Raw genomic sequence first — 24690 nt, 5'->3', positions numbered from 1 at the left:
GGAAACTCCTTCTTCGTGATGACAAACTTCCTCAAGACAGAAGGCCAACAGCAGGGGTTATGTCCTGAGGTAAGGAGGGGACCAGAGTGGTTGGCAGGTAATAAGAGTCGCTGGAGGGGGCACAGGTCAGAGGAAGATAATGAACTGCTGATGCTATCCTCCACCCCCCACCCTAAGGTCAGGCTCTGGTTCCCCTAAGAGTGGCCGTTAAACCTCCTCCCCAGAAAAGCGGAAGTCAATTGTGCATAAACCAGTCATCTCATTTCTTTTTCTTCTTCTGTCCTCAGGCCTAAGACGGGGCTGACCTCATTTTCTGAGGCCAGGGGAAAGTGCTGGCTGGCACCCCTTACTTCCCATTTCCTGCTGAGCCTTTGAGCTTGTCTCTTGGCCCAGTTCTGCAGCCACAGAGGTGCTTGGACCAGGCCCCCTCCCCCCTACCCCAAGGGCCTTCCCTGAAAGTGGTACCTGGTTACATCTACCTTTTGGATCTTTATTTATTTTTATGTTTTGTTGACATATAACTCATATACCATAAAGTCCACCATTTTAAAGTGTAGAAAGGAGTGGTTTTTAGTATTTTCACAATGTTGTACAACCATAACACTACCTAATTCTGGAACATTTTCCAAATGTTCCCCAAAATAAGTCCTGTACCCATCAGCTGTCATGCCCCACTCCCCACTTCCCTCAGCCTTTGGCAACCACTGATCCACTTTCTGTCTCTGTGGATTTGTCTGTTCTGGGTATTTCATATCATTGAGATCGTACAGTATGTGGCCTTTTGGGTCTGGTTTCGTTCACTGAGCATCATGTTTTTGAGGTTCATCCATATTGTAGCAGTTGTAAGTGTTTCCTTCCTTTTTATGACTGAGTCCTAGTCCATTGTATGAATACACTACACTGTATTTGTCCACGTATCAGCTCATGAATACTTGGGTTGTTTCTACTTTTTGGCTGCTGTGAACATTTGTGTATAAGTTTTTGGTTCAGGCACAGGCACCTGCTTTTCTGTATCTTAGAGACCCGGGTTGCTTACTCCCCACTATCCCATCCTTCTCCCTGCAGTTTCCCACCCGCAGGACACTCTGTTCCTCTGACTTGGGCTGTAAAAAGGGACGGGTGGACCCGCAGAGCAAAGGTATGTTATGTTTCTTCTCTGGGATCCTGGGGGTTGGGGGTGGTCTGGTATCTTGGTGACGTTCACAAATGCCCTCAAGTTCAAATCTTTAGACTCTGGTTCTCAGATGCCTTCTTCCACCCTCACCAGGCCCTGGGGGAGCCTGTGTCTGCCCCCATGCCTCTGCTCTGTCCCCAGAGGACTAGGAATGTGATCTAATTCCCCAGGGAGGGCAGCTCCTGAAAACCTCCAGAATTAGCATCTTCAGGGTTCTCACTGACAGGAAAACTGAATGGCCCATAGTACCTTCCGTGTATGCTGAACTTTCCCCTTTGAATTTCCCTGGAGGTTGAGGAATATGAACTGTACCCTCAGGGCACCTGGGGACCGGTACCACCATTAACCGTCAGAATTTCTCTATCTCTTACCTGAACTTAAAGAGGCACATAACAATTAAAAAATGACCACAAAAAAGAACATATCTTTATATGTTATAACATATACACATACACAAAAAAAGGCCTATGGATGTCACACTCTGTTCCTTTAGATGTATGTGTCTGTCTGAGTTGGTATAGAGATCATTCAGACATTACTTACTATTTAACTTTCCCCCTCGGAATCTGCGAGTGGCTCTGATGCTCCAGAAAGATGTGCCGTGCTCATTCTGTGGCTTATGCACATCCCTGGTCCGGGCTGTACACCCCTAAGTGGCTCAGATGCCCACTTAAAAGCCAGGTTCTAGTCCATTCATGCCAGGCGAGAGAACATGACCTGTTCGGCTCCTTTCTCAGCATCTTTTCTGGCAAAGAAACCAAAAGAGCCAACAGCTATCCATGGTCTCTCTGTGTTCTCTCCAAATCTTTTTTTAAAAAAGCTTACCGTCCGATGTGTTCTCTGCTTAGGTTTCCTTATGTAAGTTTGTGGTTCAAATGAGGTTTTGTGGAAGTTAAAACTGCTTCGGCTGAAAAGCATAAATAAATAGTCTCTTGCTTGGGTTGAGTTCAAGATGCGCCTACAGTTTTCACACTTGTGCTTTTTTGGCCCCTTGGCCCCACCCCACCCCACCCCACCCAGGGATCCAGACCGGAAGGTGTGTAGAGTATAAAGGGAAGCTGAAGACCTGTGAGGTCTCCGCCTGGTGTCCCATCGAGGCAGCGAAAGAGCCCCCCCGGTGAGCTGCAAGGTTGGGAGAGATGTGGTGGCCCTGACCAGTGATCAGATGAAAAGTCTTGAAAAGTCCTGGGTCCTACTGACTTGGTGACCCTCTGTCCCAGGCACACCAGTGGTCTCTGTGGGGCCCATGCTAATTGTTAAAATACTGCAATAATTCTGTACTGGCTGGTAAACAACTACTACCCTGAGCACCCTTGGGTGCCCCTGGACCCCTGGCTGAGGACCTCTGGAGCCCTCCTCCAGCACTACCGCAGACCTCATTCTGATTGGTCAGTGTCCATACTGAGTGACTAAGTATGGCAAGGTGGTAAGAAGGGGGGGAAGAAAGGAAAAGGGAAGAAAGGGGAAAGGTAGGGGAGGGTAAAGAGGGCAAAAGAGGGAGGGAGGGAGGGAGGGAAGAGAAGTTTTCTTAAATTAAGTGGTCACAGTGGCACACAGATTTGTTGATCCCCTGAATTGATTCTTCTCTTTAACACACAACGTCAGGCCCAGAAGGCAGAACTTGATGTTAAATCTCAGAAACCACAGGGATTGGTGCATTTCAGCAGAAGGATAGAGAGACCTGGATTCAAATTTGACTCTAACATTTCCTTGCTGTGTGACCTTGAGCAAATGGCTTGACCTCTCTGAGCTTCAGTTTCCTTATTTGTAAAATGAGGCTAATAGTTGCCCCTACCTCACGGGACTGTTATCAGAATTAAATGAGATGATACTTGTACAGCAATTGCAAAGTGAGCCCCATGCCTGGCTTATAGTAGTCAATAATGTGTGCGTAGACACACATACTATTTATTTTACATGTAACTATGCACAAGAGACTGTGCTAAAAAAATACAAGCAGACCCAGATATGGAGCAGGTCCCAAGCCTCTTGTAATCTAATCAAAGAGATAAGACACGTGCATAGAGAGATATAATTCAAGATAGAAAGTTAAGAGTGTCATAAGAGAGAAATAAAGGACTTTGATCCTTAAAGTTTCAAAATCATGTAGTCCTCTTATTCTTAGAATGTTGCCCAGAAAGCATGGGATTTAGGATGTTCTAAAAGTAAATGGTCTAGCAGATAGTAGGCATTTGTTGTAAATAAGATTTTTTTTAATGCAAATGCCAGAAATACAACTTAAACTGGCTTCAGGAAAAAAGAAAATGTTATTTTCTTATTCCTGTAAATGAAGAGTCCAAAAGTACTAGCTTCAGGAAAGACTTGATCCAGGCTTCAAATTAAAATGATGTCATTAAGATTCTCTCTCTTTCATTCTGTCTCTTCCCACCTCCATCGCACACCCACCCTCCAGTTATTCTTTCCTCCCTTTTGGCTTTCCTCACACTGTGGCCCAGGGAACTCCAGGTTTACACTGTGTTTACTACTAGTAATCCTAAAGAAAGTGAGTTTTTCTTTTCCCAGTATTTCCTACAAAAGCCTTAGAATGTTTTCATTGGCCTAAGTCATGTGACAATCTCTGAACCAATCACTGTGGCCAAGAGGATTGAGTTATATTGTCTAGCAAGCTCTGGGTCACTTGCCTACCCTGGGAGCTATAAGGATGGGTAGGAGATAGATTCATCCTCACCCAACCTTCTGGGCTGAGAGTGGGAGAGACATGGCTTTCCCACCGGGAGAAAACTGAAGTGCTTCTAACAGAGGGGGAATGGATGTTGGAAAGGCAAAAACCGGTGTTCTCTATAGTTACATCCTTTTTATTCTGGAATAGAAAGTAGATCATTCTTGGTGCCCCCTTCCAAATATGTCTGTCCTTTCCCGGTGCTACTCCCATTATATATACCTGCCACCCACTCAGGCATGCCAAGCAATAAAGTACCAGTTGTATCTCTTTATTCATAGCCAGTTCTCTCCATCTTTAGCCGACTGTCAACTGCATGAGGACAAAAACCTTGACTGTTTCGTTTAGCACTACATTCCCAATGCCCAACCCTGTGCCCAGCAAAGTAAATATTTGCCGAATGAATGGATGGATGGGTTGTGGGGGGCACCTTGCTGCAGTCTAGGATTTGGTCTCCTCTAACTCATGGAGAATTTATGCTACTCAGAGCCTCTAGAGAATGAGTGATGAAGTCAACTCTATGTGTGTGGCCCTGTGCTAAAGCCTGGGGATGCCAGTACAAAAAAAAAAAAAAAAAAAAAAAAAAAAAAATCATTATCCTAGCCCTGCAAGAACTCCAAGCCTATTGGGAAAGATACAAACAAGGGTGTGCTGGAGCTGGCCTATACTAGCTCTGAGCCCTTTATGCTCATCCCTTCCCAACTCCAAGTTCAGTGATACCTGCTAGTAGCTTGAGATCGGCCATGGTGGGAGGGATTATACTACAGTCATCAGTAATTGCTACAGATCAGAGCTCCACCACCTCACCCCCCCCCCCCACCCCGCCCGGAGACCTGGTTGCTAAATATTTACCAGCACACCACTGCACATACCTAAACACAGAATCACATCAGAGTATGAGAAGAGTTATAGTAAATGCCATGGGGTCTCAAGAAAAGAGAGCTTCTTCCTCTTTTTTAGATTTTTAGGAAGGTTTTGCCCACTAGACTACATTTCTCTTCACTCACTGCAATGACCCGAACCAGAAACCAGAAGCCTGTGGTCCCACTGGCCCACTGACCCCCACCCGGCATCTCTCTCTCTCAGGCCTGCGCTCTTGAACGTTGCCGAAAACTTCACAGTGCTCATCAAAAATAACATCGACTTCCCTGGCCACAACTACACCACGTAAGTGTCCAGAATGTCCGACTGTGTTAGCTATCTACTGCCATATAACGAATTATGCCAAAACTTAGAAGCTTAACAACCAACATTTATTATCTCACACTTTTTCTGTGGGTAAGGAATGCGGGAATTACTTCGCTGGGTGTTTCTGACTCAGGGTCTCTCAGGTGGCAGTCAAGCTATCTGTCAGTGGGGACTGCAGTCACCTCTGGGCTTGACCGGGGCTGAGAATCCTCCTCCAAGCGCACTCACCTCGATGGCAGCAGGGAGTTCAGTTCCCCGCCATATGGACCTCTCCCTAGGACTGCCTGAGTATCCTTAGGAATGGTGTCTGGCTTCCCCCACAGCGGGTGATCCAAGAGGTACAGAGAGCAAGCCAGCCAGACAGTAAACAAGACGGGAGCCTTTTATGACTTCATCTTGGAAGTGACACAGCATCGCTTCTGCCATATGCTATTGGTCACATAGACTAACCCTGCACAGTGTAGGAGGGGACTACACAAGGGTGTGAACTCCAGGGACTGAGGACCCCTGGGGCCCCTCATGGAAACCAGCTAACAATTGGCTCACTCCTATGAAAGAGATGGGTCTCAGGTTCCAATAGACATTTTTGTTGGTTTGTTGCTTCTCTTTGTGCGCAGGAGAAACATCTTGCCGGGTGTAAACATCACTTGTACCTTTCACAAGACTCAGGATCCACAGTGTCCCATCTTCCGACTAGGAGATATCTTCCGAGAAGTAGGAGATAATTTTTCAGATGCTGCAATTCAGGTTGGTGGCTTCTTTGTACAGTGAGTCAGGGGATCTCAAACGGCCAAGAGGCCGGGCCTCCGGGTCTTAATTATAAGGCTTCCTTCACTGAGCATTTAGTAAATCTCACACTCTGCATTACCTCATCTAATCAGGCAACAAAGCTGTGGTGGAGATCCCTGGTTTCCCGTGGCTGCTGTAACAAACTACCACAGTCTTGGTGGCTTACAACAACACATTTTTTTTTTTTTTCACACTTCTGGCAGTTGGAAGTCTAAAGTCAGTTTCACTGGACCAAAACCAAGGTATCAGCAGGGCCATGCTCCCTCCAGAGGCTCTACAGGAGAATCTGTTTCCTTGCCTTTTCCACCTTCTAGAGCTACGGTCCTTGCATTTCTTGGCTCGTGGTCCCTTCCCCCAGTTCTGAAGCCAGCTGCATGGCGTCTTGCTTCAGTGGTCCCACTGACTTCTTGTTCTGTGTCAAGTCTCCCTCAACCTCCCTCTTATAAAGATACTGATCTTTTTGAGAACATTTATAAAAGGAAACATGTAGGGCCCATCTGGATAATCCAAGATAATCTCCCCATCTCAAGATCCTTAATTTAATTGCAGTCTCTTTTGCCCTATAAGATAATATATCCAAAGAGTCCAAGGATTAGGACCTGGGATTGGAATACCTTTGGCAATGATTCAGACTACCATACTTGAATTAATCAGAATTCTTCCAGTTGTATGTTATAGACATCCAAACCAAATGATGTGAGCAAAGAATAAATTAAAAAGCATCTGGGGGGCAAAAAGAAACAAAACAATTGGCTTAAGCCAAAAAAAAAAAAAAAAGAGAGAGAGAGAGAGCCATATTAACTCATATAAAGACACCAGGGGAAATGGACCTTCTAGTACAGCTAAGGCATTTTCCTACCTCGGAAATTTTCTTCCTTTCTGGAAAAGTCTTGCCCCAGACATACCATTAGCTGTCTCCCTCACCTGCTTCCAGTCTGTGCTCAAATATAAGTTCAGTGAAGCTTTCCCTTACCACTTCATTTAAAATGACAATTTCTAGGGGTGCCTGGGTGGCTCAGTTGGTTAAGTGTCCAATTTCAGCTCTGGTCATGGTCTCACAGTTCATGAGTTTGAGCCCCATGTCAGGCTCTGTGCTGGCAGCTCAGAGCCTGGAGCCTGCCTGGGATTCTGTGTCTCCTTCTCTCTCTGCCCCTCCCCCACTCATGCTCTGCCTCTCAAAAATAAATAAACATTAAAAAAATTTTTTAATTTTTTTTGTGTTTATTTTTGAGAGAGAGAGAGAGAGCACGAATGGGAAAGGGGTAGAGAGAGAGGGGCAACAAATTAGAGGTGGGCTCCATGCTGTCAGCGCAAAGCCCGATGTGGGGCTTAAACCCACAAACTGCGAGATCATGACCTGACCTGAAGTCAGATGCTCAACCGACTGAGCCACCCAGGTGTCCCCCCCAAAATTTTTAAGTGACAATTTCTAACCCTATCCAGCACTAGCTGACATACTATATAATTTACATATCCATTTGTCTGTTGTCTGTTTTCCCTGACTAGAATGTAAGTTCCATGAGGGCAGGGATCTTTGGCTTCTTTTGTTAGTTTTTGTATAAGCTCAGCATAAAGGACACTCAATAAGTATTTGTCGACTGAATGAAGTGTATGATAGCAGCAGGCATGGCTGCATCCAGGAACTCAGATGAGGTCTTTAGGAATCTGGCTCCCCATCTCTTTGCTTTTTCTTTAATGACAAGGTCACTCTCAGGCAGATCGTCCTCATGTCAAGACAAAGGCACCAGAGCCTTTAGAACTGCACTGTCTGATATGGTAGCCACTAGTCACATGAAGCTATTTAAATTTAAATTAATTGAGATGAAATATTTATTTCCTTTGTCATGCTAGCCACATGTCAAGCACTCAGTAGCCACATGCAGCTAGTAGAGACTTTATTGCACAGCATGAATATAGAATATTTTCATCACTACAGAATATTCTGTTGGACAATGTTGCTCTGAACTCTCACACTCTCTAGCTGGTGGTCCCAACCAATAGAGGACCTCTTTTTTTTATGGTTGTGGCAAAATGTCTCAGAGAGGGCTCTGATTGGTCAATCTTGGGCCACATACCTATTCCTGAACCAGTCACCAGGTCCAGAGGGATGCCTAGTCCTGACTGGCCAGGCCTAGATCATGTTCCCACTCCTGGAGCTGGGAGAGGCGACAGTCCCATCCAAACCGCTCAGTTGGGAGAAACGTTTCCCAAAGAAATTTCCAGGGACTTTTACCAGGAGAACTGGATGCTGAGTGACAGAAACATCAGATATTCACAATAATATGTACAGTGCTTGGCTTAGTGCCAATAAATGATAATTGTGATTATTCTGTATTATTTCCCCTTTCTCCAAGTCAGAGTCTGCTTGTTTTTCATCTTTCTATCCCTAGCATCTAGATACTGTCTTGAAATACCATATTATATCAATTCAAAGACATACTTTTTTCTGAAATATTTAATATTTATATTTCTGAATCAGGAAATACTTTAGATTCATGGAATTTCACAGTTTAATTGACAACATTTGTTATGTTCCTTCTCAGAGGAACATAAAAAGAAAATTATGTATCTGATAAGCAATGGTGTCTAAGATTCAGTGAAATAGGACAGTCAGTGTTCAAAACATGTTTGTAGAAAGAAAGAAGTACCAAGTAGAGGTAAAAGATTAAGAGAGTCCTTAGAAGTTCAGAGAAGAAAAAGGTGACCCTGAACTGAGGAGAATGGGGTGACAGAATTGACAAGGAAGGATGTACATTAGGTCTTGGAGGCGGATGAGGACTTAGCTAGAGAGATGGGTGGGAGAAATATTTCAATGGGAGAAAAGGACAAGGGCCAAGACTTAAAAGTTCAAAGTGTACCCAGAAATTCCACTCATCATAAGTAGACACAGAAGAGAAAGGACATCATATGTCCACACAAAATCTCGTACTAAGTGTTTGTACATAAGCTCGTACATCAGCAGCATTATTCATAATAGCTAAAAGGTGGAAACAATCCAAATGTCTATCAGAGGATAAATGGATAAATCAAATGTAGTCTTTACATACAAAGAAGTATTCTTCCACCACAAAAAAGGAATGAAGGATTGACACAGGCTACAATATGGATGAACTTTAAAAATATTACGACAAGTGAAAGAAGCCACACACAAAAGCCACACACATAATCACCTATTATGTGATTTCATTCATATGAAAGTTCAGAAGAAGGAAGTCTATAGAGACAGAAAGTAAATTAGTGGTTGCTTAGGACTGAGGGAGGGGAGAAAGGGGTGTTGAGTAAAAGTTCAGGGGTTTCTTTTGGAGGCAATGAAACTTGTAAAATTTATTATGGTGATGGTCACACATATATGTGAACGTACCAAAAAATATTGAATTAAACACTTTAAGTGCCTAAACTGTATCTCAATAAATCTGTTAAAAAAAAAAAAAAGAAATGAAGATTTCAAGTGCTTTAAGGGAAAAGTATACACAGTTTGGAGTAAGAGCTTTCTCCAGGGGGTTGTTGGGAGGTAAAGCAGAAAAGATATGTGATGGGGCACCCTGAATTCCAGTGTAATAAACTTCAACTTCATCTTTAATGGGAGGCGGGCAGTCAAGGTGTCGTTATGGGAGAGATTTATTGAAAGTTGTATTTTAGGAAAAGAAATCTAACAGTGTGTCCCAAATGGGAAGAAGAGCAGGGAGACGCGTTTGCAGCTACTTGTGTGTGTTAGATGGGCTCATGTACTCATGGCTCTGAAATTTAATCCGTGTTTTCCTCTAAAAACAAAACCTTTGGGGTGCCTGGGTGGCTCAGTCAGTTAAGCGTCCGACTTCAGCTCAGGTCATGATCTCATGGTTCGTGGGTTGCAGCCCCACATCAGCCTCTGTGCTGACAGCTCAGAACCTGGAGCCTGCTTCAGATTCTGTATCTCTCTCTCTCTCTCTGCTCCTTCCCCACTCATGCTCTCTCTCGCTCTCACTCTCAAAAATAAACATAAAAAATTTTTTAAAAAGAAAAGAAAAGAAAACCTTTGCCTTAATGATCATCCCTATGCAGGGAGAGGTCTGGTAGCTGTGTCCCACATGCAGCAGGACTTGCAAACTGTGTCTCCTTGTCTTCCCCAGGGAGGAATCATGGGCATTGAGATCTACTGGGACTGCAACTTGGACAGCTGGTTCCATCGCTGCCATCCAAAATACAGTTTCCGTCGCCTTGACGACAAGACCACCAATGAGTCCTTGTATCCTGGCTACAACTTCAGGTAACAGCGCTCCAGGTCAGACCGGCCACCACTGGCTCTGCACAAACCTCCAAGGCCAGGCTGAATTGCATAACCAGCAGCCAGCAAGAATTAATTTTGGTTCCCAAGGCAACAAGATGAATGCAAAAATCCTCTACGAGCTAGGGAATGGCTGGATTTTTGTATGAATTTTCTTTCTTTTGAAAAAAAAAAAAAAAACAGAAACAAAAGTGGGCAAACAGGGAAGAACATAGAGAAGAGTATAAAAATCACCCGTAAGTCCTCAACCCTGAGATAATGAAAGATAGCCCTCTGGTGAGTGTTCCTTCCTCTAACTGACTCTTTTATGTGGCTGCTAGGAGATCGTATCATGCTTATAACCTGCTATTCTGTGTTTGTGCGTTTGTTTTGCCATATCCTGGGTCACTCAGAATTCGTTGTGACCATCACATTAATGATGCCAATGGTGGGAGCGTAATGATATCAACAGCCACAACTTAGGGAGGGTCTTCTATATACCAGGCCTTGGACATCATCACCCCTCTACCTCATGTCAACCCTGAAAAGGGGATATTAGTGTTCCCAGGTAGAGCTGAGAAAGGTGAAATGATTTTCCCAGGACCCACAGCTAACAGTAGCTCCATAATACTAACTAACCTAGGTCACTCTGACTCCCAAACCCATGCGCTTTCCCTTCCATCTCATGCTTTTCTCACCCGTGCCTCCATTACTGGACATTTGAGGCACTTCCAGTTTTTCTATGACAAATAATTCTATGCTGCAAATTTGTGTACATAAATCTTTGAATTCCAGAGTGTTTCCTTAGGATAAATTTCTAGAAGTAGAGTTATTGGATCAAAGGTTATTAACATTTTACCATACGTTGTAAAAACTTTTTTCTAGGACTCTTTTTCATTTCTCGGTTTTATATTTGGTTCCTTCTCAAAGCCATCTATTATTGTTTCGGTGAGGTCCATTCTTACCTTATGGATCCTCTTCTCTGTCTGTTCTACTGTATAACCTCTTTCAAGTTGACCCTTATCTGTAGTAACTAGAGTGGGATTTCTTCTTCCGAAGTGTTGGAGTATTTGTTGGTGGGTTTCAGCAGGAAAGACCTTGTGCAAAGTTCTGTGTGTACTGTGGGATGTGAATATTCCTCAGTGGGGATTATGTAATTTTGTAATCTGCCAGGACTGTGTGACATCTATCTGTTAACCAGTTTGGGGGTTAATTTCTGGGCATTGGACGTCTACACTCCGCCAAAAGTATCCCATCCCTGCTCCCTTGCTATGTAGGGCTTCTGCAGCTTCGGCTCCCTTCCCCATAAGTGTAAGACTCTAGCTCCTAGATACAGATCTGGCTGGGGTACCCCTAGGGCACAGACACATGGCCCCAGTTCCCCCCATCACTCATCTCTAGCACCTAAAAAATATCTGTTCTTGTTTTGAGCTCAGTAATATATTGATATGACTTTAATAGGTATATTAAATATATATATATATATAAAATCTTATATTTCTTATATAATCTTATATTATATATATATATATAATCTTATATTTCTTATATAATCTTATATTATATACATACATATATATATATATATATATATATAATCTTATATTTCTTTCTGTATGGGAGGTGGTAGGCTTACTGTACTAGAACATCTTAAAGACTCCTGAGGCCACAATGCATCCACACCGGCAGTCTTGTCTGACTTTTAAGGTTCTTTGATGCTTCTTGCTTCTGGACTTCAACCCTGTAAGAATTGAATAGAATCCTGGTTCCTCTTCACCATTTAAACAGGCTGGTGCTGGTTTGGTGCTGACTTACTCTTGTTTTGACCCTCTGCACAGTTCATTCCTCTGCCCCTGACTTTTCCCCAGTGGTGATCCTGTGCCATCCTAACCTAAGTTTCCATGTTACCTCCTATGTCTGGATTATTTTTTCAGCCTGTTCCTACAATTCTGTCTCAGCACTAACTTGGCCTTTAAGTTTGAGGCTCCATGACCTCTCATTGCTTCTGGGTGCCAGACAGGTTTTGGCAACTATAATTATAGTTGATCATTTTGGGCCCTGGTTCCAGACACAAAGTAGGCTTATGCTGTTCCCTTTTCAAAAAGAGTTGCCAATTACATCCCTAGAATGGGGGTTAGCCATCATTTTGCTTATGGAGCCCGTAGGAAATTGATATTGGCATTCCTCATTTATTTACTCATCAAATATATATTGAAGAAAACATATTGTTGTGACAGTGGGTTTATATTGGTAAACAAAACAGACAAAGTTACTACTTAGCCTATATCCTAGTAGGGGATGAATATAAGTATATTATAATACATAAGACAAAAATATAAGTAAGAAAATCCAACAAGGCAACATCATTTGTCATCAGAAAAACAAATTTAAGCCACAATGAGATACACATACACACACCCCAGAATAGGTAAAAAATTTTAAAAGCCTGGCAATTCCAAATGTTGGCAAGGAGAAGCAGCAACTGGGACTCTCCTATTTCCCTGGTAGGAGTATAAGATGGTACAACCACATTACAGAACTATTGGGAAAGTTCTTAGAAAGTTAAACACACATCTATCCTATAATCCAGAAATCCCACCCTCAGGTAAAGAAACAAAACCTAGGTACACACAAAGATCTGTACATGAATGTTCACAACAGCCTTAGTTGTAAGGACCAAAACCCAGAAACAACCCAAATGTCCAGCAACAGGTGCCTGGAGAAATAGTGATATATTTATACAATAAAGTACTAGCTAGTATAAATAAAGAAGGAACACACTGCTCGTACATGCAATGGCATAGAGGAGTCCCACCAACATTACATTGAGGGAAAGGAGTCAGATAGAAACAAGTCATACTACATGATGCCATTTATATGAAGTACAAGAGTAGGCAAAAGTTTTCCGTGATGATAAAAGACAATGGTGGGTGCTGGGCTGGGGATTGGGGGATGGGAAAAGGCAAAATAGGAACTGATTGGAAAGGAGCACAAGAGAGTTTTCTGGAGGAGTGGAATGTTCTAGATCTTGATAGGGGTATAGGCTATACAGTGTATTCATTTGTCAAAACTCATCGAACTCAACTCTTAGGACTTGTGTACTTTATTATACATAAATTATACCTCAATAGAGCAAAAAAACAACTCCAACAAGACCATTTCAGATGATGATAAATGCTCTGAAGAAAATCAAACAAGATACTGTGATGTAGGGTTGGGGCAGAGAGGGGTGGGGAGTGACCAGAGAAAGCCTCTCCAAGTTCAGGGTGGGACCCCTACAGATACCATGAGTTTTCCTAAGGACTGTGCTTTCCTAGTTAAGAAGAGCAACTGCACAGACAGGAGCCCATGTTAGTGGAATCATCTTGCAAAAATGTGTAGCCTCTCTGAATACCTTTGGTATTAATGGTCCAGACCAGCTGTTCTCACAGTGTGATTCCCAGCATCAGCATCACTTGGGAACTTGTCAGATGCAAATTCTCAGGCCCGGCCCTGTACCTACTAAATCAGACACCCTGGGGATTGTCTTCACAAGCCCTCTAGGTAAGAGCCTCTCAAGTGTGAGAACCACTGATCTAGAACCTTGGTACTCAAAGTGTGGTCCTGGGACCAGCAGCAGCACGGGCCTCACCTGGGAGCCCAATGTAATGCAGAATCTCAGGCCCTATGTTTGATTTACTGGATTAAAATCTGCAATTATTTTTGTTTTGTTTTGTTTTGTTTTAATGTTTATTTATTTCTTTTTTTTTCTTTTTTAAAATAATTTTTGTTTAGTTTATTTTTTTAGTTTATATACAAGCTAGTTAGCATATGGTGCAACAATGATTTCAGTAGATTTTTTAATGCCCCTTACCCATTTAGCCAATTGCCCCTCCCACAACCCTCCAGCAACCCTCTGTTTGTTCTCCATATTTAAGAGTCTCTTATGTTTTGTCCCCCTCCCTGTTTTTATATTATTATGTTTGCTTCCCTTCCCTTATATTCATCTGTTTTGTATCTTAAAGTCCTCATATGAGTGAAGTCATATGATACTTGTCTTTCTCTGACCGACTAATTTCGCTTAGCATAATACCCTCTAGTTTCATCCATGTAGTTGCAAATGGCAAGGTTTCATTCTTTTTGATTGCTGAGTAATACTCCATTGTATGTATATACCACATCTTCTTTATCCATTCATCCATTGATGGATATTTGGGCTCTTTCCATACTTTGGGTATTGTTGATAGCGCTGCTATAAACATGGGGGTGCATGTGCCTCTTCAAAACAGCACACCTGTATCCCTTGGATAAATACCTAGTAGTGCAATTGCTGGGTCCTAGGGTAGTCCTATTTTTAATTTTTTTGAAACCTCCATACTGTTTTCCAGAGTGGCTGCACCAGTTTGCATTCCTACCCACAGTGCAAAAGAGATCCTCTTTCTCCACATCCACACCAAGTTGTTAATGTTAGCCATTCTGACAGCTGTGAGGTGGTATCTCATTGTGGTTTTGATCTGTATTTCCCCGATGATGAGTGATGTTGAGCATTTTTTCATGTGTCAGTTGGCCATCTGGATGTCTTCTTTGGAGAAGTGTCTATCCATGTCTTTTGCCCATTTCTTCACTGGATTTTGCCCATTTCTTCACTGGGTGAGTTTGATAAGTTCTTTATAGATTTGGATACTAACCCTTTATCTGATATGTCATTTTCAAATATCTTCTCACCTTCCGTTGGTTGCCTTTTAGTTTTGCTGATTGTTTCCTTCGCTGTGCAGAAGCTTTTTATTTTGATGAGGTCCCAATAGTTCATTTTTGCTTTTGTTTCCCTTGCCTCCGGAGATGTGTTGAGTAAGAAGTTGCTGCAGCCAAGGTCAAAAAGGTTTTTCCTTCTTTCTCCTTGAGGATTTTGATGGCTTCCTGTCTTACATTTAGGTCTTTCATCCATTTTGAGTTTATTTTTGTGTAGGTGTAAGAAAGTGGTCCAGGTACTTTTTTCTGCATGTTGCTGTCCAGTTTTCCCAGCACCACTTGCTGAAGAGACTGTCTTTATTCCACTGAATATTCTTTCCTGCTTTGTCAAAGATTAGTTGGTCATATGTTTGTGGGTCCATTTCTGGGTTCTCTATTCTGAGTGTCTGTGTTTGTGCCAGTACCATACTGTCTTGATGATTACAGTTTTGTAATACAGCTTGAAGTCCAGGATTGTGATGCCTCCTGCTTTGGTTTTCTTTTTCAAGATTTCTTTGGCTATTCAGGGTCTTTTCTGGTTCCATACCAATTTTAGGATTGTTTGTTCTAGCTCTGTGAAGAATGCTGGTGTTATTTTGATACGGATTGCATTGAATATGTAGATTGCTTTGGGTAGTATTGACATTTTAACAATATTTGTTCTTCTTATCTAAGAGCAAAGAATATTTTTTCCATTTTTTTGTGTGTCTTCTTCAATTTCTTTCATAAGCTTTCTTTAGCTTTCAGTGTATAGATTTTTCACCTCTTTTGTTAGATTTATTCCTAGGTATTTTATGGGTTTTGGTGCTATTGTAAATGGGATCCATTCCTTGATTTCCCTTTCTGTTGCTTCATTGTTGGTGTATAGGAACTGCATTTTATTTTTTTTAGTTTGTCTATTTATTTTGAGTCAGAGAGAGAGATAGAATAAGCAGGGAAGGGGTGGGGGTGGGAGATACAGTGGATCTTAGAGAGCCTGATATGGGGCTCAAACTCACAAACTGTGAGATCATGACCTTAACTGAAGTTGGATGCTTATTAGATTGAGCCACCAGGTGCCCCTCAAAATCTGCATTTTAACAAGATTCCCAGAAGATTCATGTGCACATTGAAGTTTGAGTTCATTTTTGTTTACTTGGTTTTTTTGCCTACACGATGTTTTGAAAGTTGAGGCATTCTACATAAAATTCTGGACTTCCTACTTTTCTTGACAAATTTAACTATTTAGGGGTGAAAAAAAAAACTGAACCATTTGACAACTGTGGGTTCATATCCCACACAGCAGGACTCAGCTGGAGGTATCTGTGGTTCCCTTTGGAAAGGGCATATGTTTTTTTGGTTTGCCATTGTCCCCACCACTCCTTATTCCCTTTTACCTGGCCTGCATCACTCACTTCTGTCATCTGCCTGGCCCCTGTAGGCATATGAGTTTGAGACCCTTGACTAAAGGCCATCTGAGATCAAGACACAGGATGCTTTTTGCCTCCTCTGGGTCAGTGGAGTTTCATCCAGGGCCCTGAAAGCAGCTCCTAGTTCAGATAATGTTTTGATATCCCCTGCTGCTCTCCTGAACAGACTTAAGGCCATTAGCAGAAGAGACAATTGGATCAGTGGTCCCTTGATTGTCTTTGCAGGGTCTCAGGCTGTTTTTTGTTTTTTGGGTTTTTGTTTGTTTGTTTTTTGTTTTTGTTTTTTTTAGCAGTCTGCAGAAGCATGTAGGGCAAAGTCCCAAACAGATGTTGGCAAATACCCTTTGAATTGCTGAGCTAAGCCTGAGAACATCAGCTCCTGGAGAGATCTGAGCTTTCTGAAGAACTGAGGTGGTTATGAAGTTAATATTCTTTTAGAACAAAATGATGGACATGTTGTCTGGAATGAGCACCAAAAGAAATCTTTGGCTAAGAATAGTCGAGTCCTGATGGAAAACTGGACAGGCTACTTTCAAATAGCCACACAAAAGAGAAGGGAATTACAGGTTAAGTGAGGTATATGAAAAAATATATATAACTTCCAAAAACATAGAAGTTGAAGAAGTTGATCATATTACAGAATTTTGTCCTTTATCAAAAGATCCATGGCAAATGGTCCTTATTCAGTGAACATGTGATTCAGTGTATTTACAGCAAGTATAAAGTAGGGCAGACCCAACCATATGCCCAATGCTCCTTTCTGGTTCAGAATGGGTACATCCATGTGTTAGTTTCCTGTGCCTGCTGTGCAAATGACCACAAACTTGGTGGCTTAAAACAACAGGACGGTATTCTCTCAGCTCTGGAGGCCAGAAATCTAAAATCAAGGAGTCAGCAGGGACACACTCTCTGAAGTCTCTAGGGAAGGATCCTTCCTTGCCTCTTCCAGCTCCCGGTGACTCTGGGTGTTCCTTGATTTAAGGCCACATCATTCCAGTGATGATCCTCCTTCTTTACATGGGCTTCTCCTCTGTGTTTCTGTTTCAACTCTCCTCTCCTTTCTCTTATAAAGACACCGGTCATTGGACCCACCCTAAATCCAGGATGATCTCATCTTGAGATCCTTAGTCACATCTGCAAAGGCCTTATTTCCAAATAAGGTCACATTCACAGGTACAGGGATTAGGCACTTGGACCTACCTTTTTGGGAGGCCATTATTCAAACCATTACAGTGTGCAAAAAACATCCCACTCAGAGCATGGGCCACTGACCACACATACCAGACCCACCTGGTACCTTTCTAAGAACATCTCAGACCTTCTAAAACCATCCCCTGGAGGGTGAGGCCCAGGAATCTACCTTTGAACACACTTCCCATGTGATTCTTATCCTGAGTTCAAGAACCACTGTACCAAGACCCTTTTGCTTTGTGTATTAAAAAAATAAATCACTCAGTAGAGCAGCAAAAGAAACAACAGTCATGGAATGAGAACAATAAGAAGCAAAGAAATCAAAACTCCTCTGCCCAAAAATAGGTGCTGAAGCACCTGGGAATACCTACCCGATCTCAACATCACATTTTGAGAGTTAAAAGAAATTCGAGTTTCAAATGCTCCATAGTATATTCTGGCAGAGCATCTGTATTCTGGGTGTATTCTCTCTGCACCTGTAAATAGATGGTCAACTAATAACTCAGAAAGAAAATACCTTACCTAAAAACCACCACGAAAAGGTGGTAAGAGGGAGGGACAGATTTAAAAAGTTTTGTGAGGCATGTGGTTTAAGCCTTCCTAATTATCCATGAAAACAAAACATTCCACTTTTCCTGACTGCAACACTGGGGAGAGCTGTGTATTTGGGCCGATTGTGATTTGTGCCCAGGTCTTAATTCATAAAGGTGGCTGAGTAATGACATGGAGAGGTCACTGTCACTGGAAGAACTTTATTACTTACATTTCCCATGAGGAGGGGCACAACAGGCCACACAAGCCCACAAGGGAAGGACCGGATTTGTTGTGAGGTGGCCCAGAACCTTTCCTGTGTTTTCCATGGGACAGGCAAGACAGGGCAGCGGAAACAGCTTAGGATTTGGCTGGCCTGAGTAATGTGGGCAGGCTCTGGGCTACAGGTGCAGTCTCCAACTGTCTGGTACCTGGCCCTGGGTGACCTGGCACCGGGGAAATATTGGCTGGGGCTTGAGGGGGTGGTTGGGGATATGGATTCAGGATTGGTCAGAGGGCTCCTAACATGGTTTTCACTCACTCCACAAAAGCTGAATCACAGGGAAGATATAAACAATTTGGGCTGTTAGTTTGGCCCTGTGATAACAGATGCAAATAGACAAATACAGAACCTAAGAAAATACAATTAGAAAAGATTGCTGAGGGACACGTATCCCCAGTGCAGCAATTAGTATCTAAGATCCCTCCACCCCACTTTGTTCTAGAAGCCAAAACCTCTTAAGAAATAATCAGATTTGCTTGAAGCTATTTTTAAAGATTTCTCTGCTCATTGTGAACCCTGTATTGGTTAAAAATTGTTCATTTTAATCTTAAATGAAAAGCAGGTTTTCCATAGCTCTGTGATTGTGGAAGAAGAGGTGTTGTACGGAAATGATCTTCAGTTTCAAAAGAGTAATTTGTGGGTTTAGATTATGTTTTTCACTCTGTCCACTGTAGCAGAGCTACAGGATGAACAAGAAAAACTAGCCCAGCTCCTGTTTGGGGTTTTCCTTTCATGAAATACCAGCACGTTCAGATAGAGCTTTATAAACATGGTTCCTTCTCCTCCTACAGATATGCCAAGTACTATAAGGAAAACAACGTTGAAAAACGGACTCTGATAAAAGTCTTTGGGATCCGTTTTGACATCCTGGTTTTTGGCACCGTAAGTCTCTGCTCCCAGCCACTGGCACCTCCATTCCCGTGACTGCATCCTAATTATCGTTGTAGTGCCTGAAGGGGTGAATGTTGCCACCATAGTCATGAGCTGGCACTGTGCATTAGCATGTGGGATAAGAGGGGGAAGAAGTGTCCTTGGGGTCCTGTCCACGATGAAGTCATCTGATGAGTACAAGAAAGGGACTGGAAAAAAATTTTTAATATTCAATTTAAAAAACACTCTGATGCTTAGGGGCGCCTGGGTGGCTCAGTCGGTTAAGCATCCGACTTCGGCTCAGGTCATGATCTCACAGTTTGTGAGTTCAAGCCCCATGTCGGGTTTTGTGCTGACGGCTCAGAGCCTGGAGTCTGCTTCAGATTCTGTGTCTCCCTCTCTCTCTCTGCTCCTTCCCCACTTGTGCTCTGTCTCTCTCACTCACTCTCTCTCTCTCAAAAATAAATAAACATTAAAAAAAAATACTCTGATGCTTAGAAAAAGAGAAAGAGAAAGAAATCCCTTTGCAACTTTGAGCCAACTCAAACTGGCTTAGGGGAAAATTTTTTTTTAATTTCACATAGTTAAAAAACTCAGGGGCAGTTTTCAGGATTCAGGCATGGCTGGATCCAGATGTTCGAATAACATCATTAGGAATATGCCTCCCTCCATTTCTTACATATGTTCTCCTCTGTTTTGGCATCATCCTCAGCTGTCCATTTCTACACAGTGGTTTCAGGCAGCTCCTTGTATCTTGCCAGGTTAGCAATCTCAATACAAAGAGAACGTGTCTTTGCTAAAAGTTTCATCAAAGGCCTCAGGCAGGTGCCATTGGCTCTGACTGGCCCAATATGAGCCCCATGCCCACTGCTGAAATAATCACTATGTTTGGATCATACCATACTCTCAATGGCTGATCTTGGACTTGCCTTGAACCAGCTCCTTGCCTGCAAACTACATGGACCAAGTATGGACAGAGACGGTTCTCCAAAGGGAAACTGGGATGCTATCTCCAGAATAAGGAGGGAGGGGATGCTGGGCATGCAAAATCCATAGATGCTCACAATGCTTTCTCCAACAGTATATTATTTATGTCATATAGTGCTAAGCAGCACAAGAGTCAATGAGATAGAAACTGAGAGGACAGAAAGACCACCGAGAATGAAAACCACAAGGGCCCCTAAGGGAAGACCATGCAGACATTCTTCCCCTCTGCTTCCAAAGTAATCGTAAACCACTTTTAGGGCAAACTTGTCTGAAACTCTCACCTTGTATGGAAAAACAACAAACCTTTAATGGTTCTCCTCTTGGTGTGTGGACTCCAGTGCTTCTTTGTTTAAAACACTCATGTTTTTGAGCACATCCCAGAAGGCAGAAGCGGAACAAATGGGTATCCTATTTTCAGTCTCTGTGGCCTCTGTTACCGTGAACAACTTGGACTCATCTATGGAAGTCACGGTCACAGACTCCCTCCTCTGCTGGAGCTAACAATTACATGTTAGAGCAAAAGAGCACTGCTCTGAATGTCAATGACGTAACCTTTTCCATTCTGTTTTCAGGGAGGGAAATTTGACATTATCCAGCTGGTCGTGTACATTGGCTCAACCCTCTCCTACTTTGGTTTGGTAAGGGATTCTTTCCCGTGCTTTAGGAAAGTGATTTGGCAAAAAGAAATCTCACTAACATGGCCCTGGTCTGGGTTTTTTCCCAGGCCACTCTGTTCATTGACTTTCTCATCAACACTTACTCGAGTAAATGCTGCCGATCCCACATTTATCCATGTTTCAAGTGCTGTGAATGCTGTGCAGTCAATGAATACTACTACAGGAAGAAGTGTGAGACCATCGTGGAGCCCAAGGCGGTAAGGCGCGTCGCGTCAGGAGGTGCCAAAACACCCAGAAAGTCCATCAGATCACTGAGAACCGTGCAAAAATAAGGCCAAAATCACAAGTGTAATCCCATGGTGGACAAGTGTGTGCACTCTACCCTGATCCACCACTCTCAGATGAATCCTTTTTGGTCTTAGGGAAGAATAGAAATAAAAATAAAGAGGCAAGATAGAGGGAGAACAAATTTTTATGTTCTAGGACTTGTCAATTTCATCAGAGTTATTAATTTAGTTCAGCAAAAAAAAAAAATAATAATAGTAAAATGACTTTGGAGAACAATTTGGCAGTATCTAGTAACATTTAAGTGGGACATACTTTACAGCCTGGCATTTCCACTTCTCCATACCTGCCCTTGAGAAGCACTCACGTGAGTGCCCAAGCGGTACCATGTACACTTGATCCATTGCAGCACTGTCTGTAACAGTGAAGAAAGAGCATCTACCCAAGTGTCCAACAGGCAGATGGTGAAAGAAACTATGACTGGTCCATAGCAAGGAGTGCCAGGCACCAGTTTAAAAGAATGAGGTGGATAACAATAAGAGCAAACATTTTACAGCACTTCAAAGCGCTTCGTATCTATTAATTCACTGAATCTTCACAACAACCCTATAAATAGATGCTACTGTCATCTCTAAAGATGAGGAAGTTGAGGTGCAGGAGGGTTAAGTAATTTGCCCAAAGCCATACAGCTACTCAGTGGCAGAGCTGAAATTCCAGCTTTAGGCAGGCTGGTTTCAGAATCCAGAATGCATCTTCAGGACCACTGTGTCATAAGTACCGGCATGAACAAACATCCAGAATGCGTTGTTGAAAGCAAAACAGCAAACTACAGGACAACAGATATGGCATGATATGTAGGCTAAAACACAACTACAGACATATACTTACTTTATGTGTTTTCTACATGTATATTATATGTGTACACATATACACACAAATACACACATATATTCTATATATATGTATTCTCTATATTTTCCACATTTATTATACACACACATTTGTGTATAGGGAGGGTAACATGTACACTAAAAGTTACTGGACACACACAAAAGTGACAACAGTGATTCCTTCTGCAGAGGAGCCTAGAATGGGGGACTTGTCAAAGGGAATTTCAGCTCATCTGCATTGTTTCAACTTATTTAATTTGGGTTTTAGTAAGCAAGTCCCCTACACTTGGTTCCATGATTTCCCCCCATCAAGGAGAGATCTCCAGTACCTAAAACAACAAACAAGGTTTCTTTGTCTTTCCCTCATCCAAGAATATTATTGTTCTTTCCCAGCAGCTGAATGCACAATTCACCGGCTACTGTACATGTATTATACAATTTGAAATAAAAGTTCATTTTGAAACTGAAAACAATTACCATTTCACGGCCCAAGATGGGATTAAACTCGACAAAAATAATAAACAGCTTAAGTTGCAATAGTACAGTTTTCTGGAGATATTCCATCTAGAGTAACTGAAATTGAGGGAACACAACAAAGGACTTTTACATCGCACGTGGGAGACTTAAAAATAGCAGGCGGTAAACCGAGGGGACTCCAAGCCGGCATATTACGTGCACAGGGCTCCATAGTTAATTTACCTTTAGACTCAGACATCATTCTTGGCTAGCAAGAGTTTTTGGTCAGCTTCTCTACAGTATGTTGTTGGGTAAATAGGAATAACATTTGCCTTTAGATATGTTTCAGGTGTGTGATTGTTGATAATTCTGTACAAAAATGGGTAAAAATTTTAACCCTTTTTTCCTAGACGTTAAAATATGTGTCCTTTGTGGATGAAGCCCACATTAGAATGGTGGACCAGAGGCTACTTGGGAGAAGTCTGCAAGGTGTCAAAGGTGAAAAAGTCCCAGTAAGTTAAAACATTTAGTCTTTTTTTTTAAAGAAAATTTATTATTAAATATAGATATATCTATCAATTTGGGTGAGTCACAATTGATGAATTCTAACACAGTTAAGTACATGTAACCAGCACTCAGAATATTATTAGCAGAAACACTTTTCATGCGTCCACCCAATCACACTACCTTCTCTTAAAAGTCATCACTATCCTGCACCCGAGGATTAGTTTTATCTCTTCCATAATTTTATAAAATTTGAATCCTATGTGTATTTAGTATATACTCTGTGGAGTGTCTGGCTTCTTTCTTTTTTTTTTTTTAATTTTTTTTTTAACGTTTATTTATTTTTGAGACAGAGGGAGACAGAGCATGAACGGGGGAGGGGCAGAGAGAGAGGGAGACACAGAATCGGAAGCAGGCTCCAGGCTCTGAGCCATCAGCCCAGAGCCCGACGCGGGGCTCGAACTCACGGACCGTGAGATCGTGACCTGAGCCGAAGTCGGAGGCTTAACCGACCGAGCCACCCAGGCGCCCCTGGCTTCTTTCATTCAACATTATTTTTGTGAGTCATCCATAACACTGAATATAGCAATAGTTCATTCTCATTGTGTATCATTTCCATTTTATAAACATCCAATTTATTTATCCCTTCTATAGTTGATGGACATTTGGGTAGCTTCCAGTTTGGAGCTCATGCCAAAAATTCTGCCATGGTAAACATATAGTACCTACAACTGGACCTGCTGGATCAGAAGACAGGCATATGATACTACCAAACCATTCTCTAAAGGGGGTGGTTTGTTTTTTGTTTGTTTTTGAGAAGGGAAGGGGCAGAGAGATCGGGAGAGAGAGAGAATCCCAAACAGGCTCCTAGCTGTCAGCACAGAGCCCCATGCAGGGCTCGATCTCATGAACCATGAAATCATGACCTGAGCTAAAATCAAGAGTAGGTCACCTAACCATCTCAGCCACCCAGCCACTCCTAAAGGAAGTGCTTTAATTCCCACTCTCCTCAGCAGCTCTGATTGCCGGATAGCTTCACTAACTGTATTATTTCTATAGCTGCCATAATAAGTCACCACAAAATTAAGTAGCTTAAAACAACAGAAATTCATTTTCTCACAATTCTGGAGGCTGTAAGTCTGAAATCAAAACATTGGTAGGGCTCCGCCTGAAGGCTCTAGAGGATCCTTCTTTGCCTCTTCCAGCTCCTGGTGTTTATTACACCTGCTAGGACCTCTGGTACAATACTGATCAGAAGCTGTAATAGCAAGCCTCTTTGTCTCCTTCCCTACCTCAGGAAGAAAACTTTCTATATTTTACTATAGTATTTGCTGTAGGTTTTTTTTTTTTAAGTTTATTTATTTATTTTTGAGATAGAGAGCGAGAACGCAAGCAAGTGGGGGAGAGGCAGAGAAAGAGGGAGAGAATGAGAATCCCAAGCAGGCTCCACACTGCTAGCACAGAGCCCGATATGGAGCTCAAACTCATGAACCTTGAAATCAAGACACGAGCTGAAATCAAGAGACAGACACTTAACTGACCAAGCCACCTGGGCACCCCTGCTGTAGGGTTTTAATGAATGCTTTATTAGATTAAGAAAAGTCCCCTCTGGGGGCACCTGGGTGGCTCAGTTAGGTGAGTGTCCGACTTCAGCTCAGGTCATGATCTCACAGTTCGTGAGTTCGAGCCCCACATCTGGCTCGCTGCTGTCAGTGCAGAGCCCATTTCAGATCCTCTGTCCCTCTCTCTCTCTGCCCCTCCTCAGTTTATGCTCTCTCAAAAATAAAATATTAAAGAAAGAAAGGAAGAAAGGAAAGAAGGAAGAAAGGAAGGAAGCCCCTCTGTTCTCAGCTTGCTAAGAATTTTTATCATAAATGGATACTGAA

At 42.4% G+C, this 24690-nt stretch overlaps 2 protein-coding genes across 14 annotated transcripts in view; one reads left to right on the top strand and one right to left on the bottom strand.

Annotated features, from left to right (window-relative positions):
- The window catches only part of IFT81 (intraflagellar transport 81), a 206117-nt gene that overhangs the window by 153369 nt on the left and 28058 nt on the right, over positions 1-24690 (bottom strand). The gene's annotated exons all lie outside the window — the stretch shown is intronic.
- P2RX7 (purinergic receptor P2X 7) overlaps positions 1-24690 on the top strand; it is a 45482-nt gene that overhangs the window by 18482 nt on the left and 2310 nt on the right. For 4 of the 5 annotated variants that reach the window (XM_019467506.2, XM_019467512.2, XM_019467508.2 and 1 more), the window contains 10 exons: positions 1-69; positions 1066-1138; positions 2195-2291; positions 4941-5021; positions 5660-5789; positions 9941-10077; positions 18987-19077; positions 20625-20690; positions 20777-20926; positions 22711-22812. In XM_019467506.2, coding sequence (XP_019323051.1) covers positions 1-69; positions 1066-1138; positions 2195-2291; positions 4941-5021; positions 5660-5789; positions 9941-10077; positions 18987-19077; positions 20625-20690; positions 20777-20926; positions 22711-22812 — 996 coding nt within the window. The remainder of the gene's footprint in view (positions 70-1065; positions 1139-2194; positions 2292-4940; positions 5022-5659; positions 5790-9940; positions 10078-18986; positions 19078-20624; positions 20691-20776; positions 20927-22710; positions 22813-24690) is intronic. The other variant, XM_019467507.2, reaches the window with a different exon arrangement.

Source organism: Panthera pardus, unplaced genomic scaffold (genome assembly GCF_024362965.1).
Source record: "Panthera pardus isolate Hobbes unplaced genomic scaffold, ASM2436296v1 HiC_scaffold_15, whole genome shotgun sequence".
Lineage (NCBI taxonomy): Eukaryota > Metazoa > Chordata > Mammalia > Carnivora > Felidae > Panthera > Panthera pardus.
Note: the sequence above shows the minus strand (reverse complement) of the source record. Positions and strands in the feature narration are given on the sequence as shown.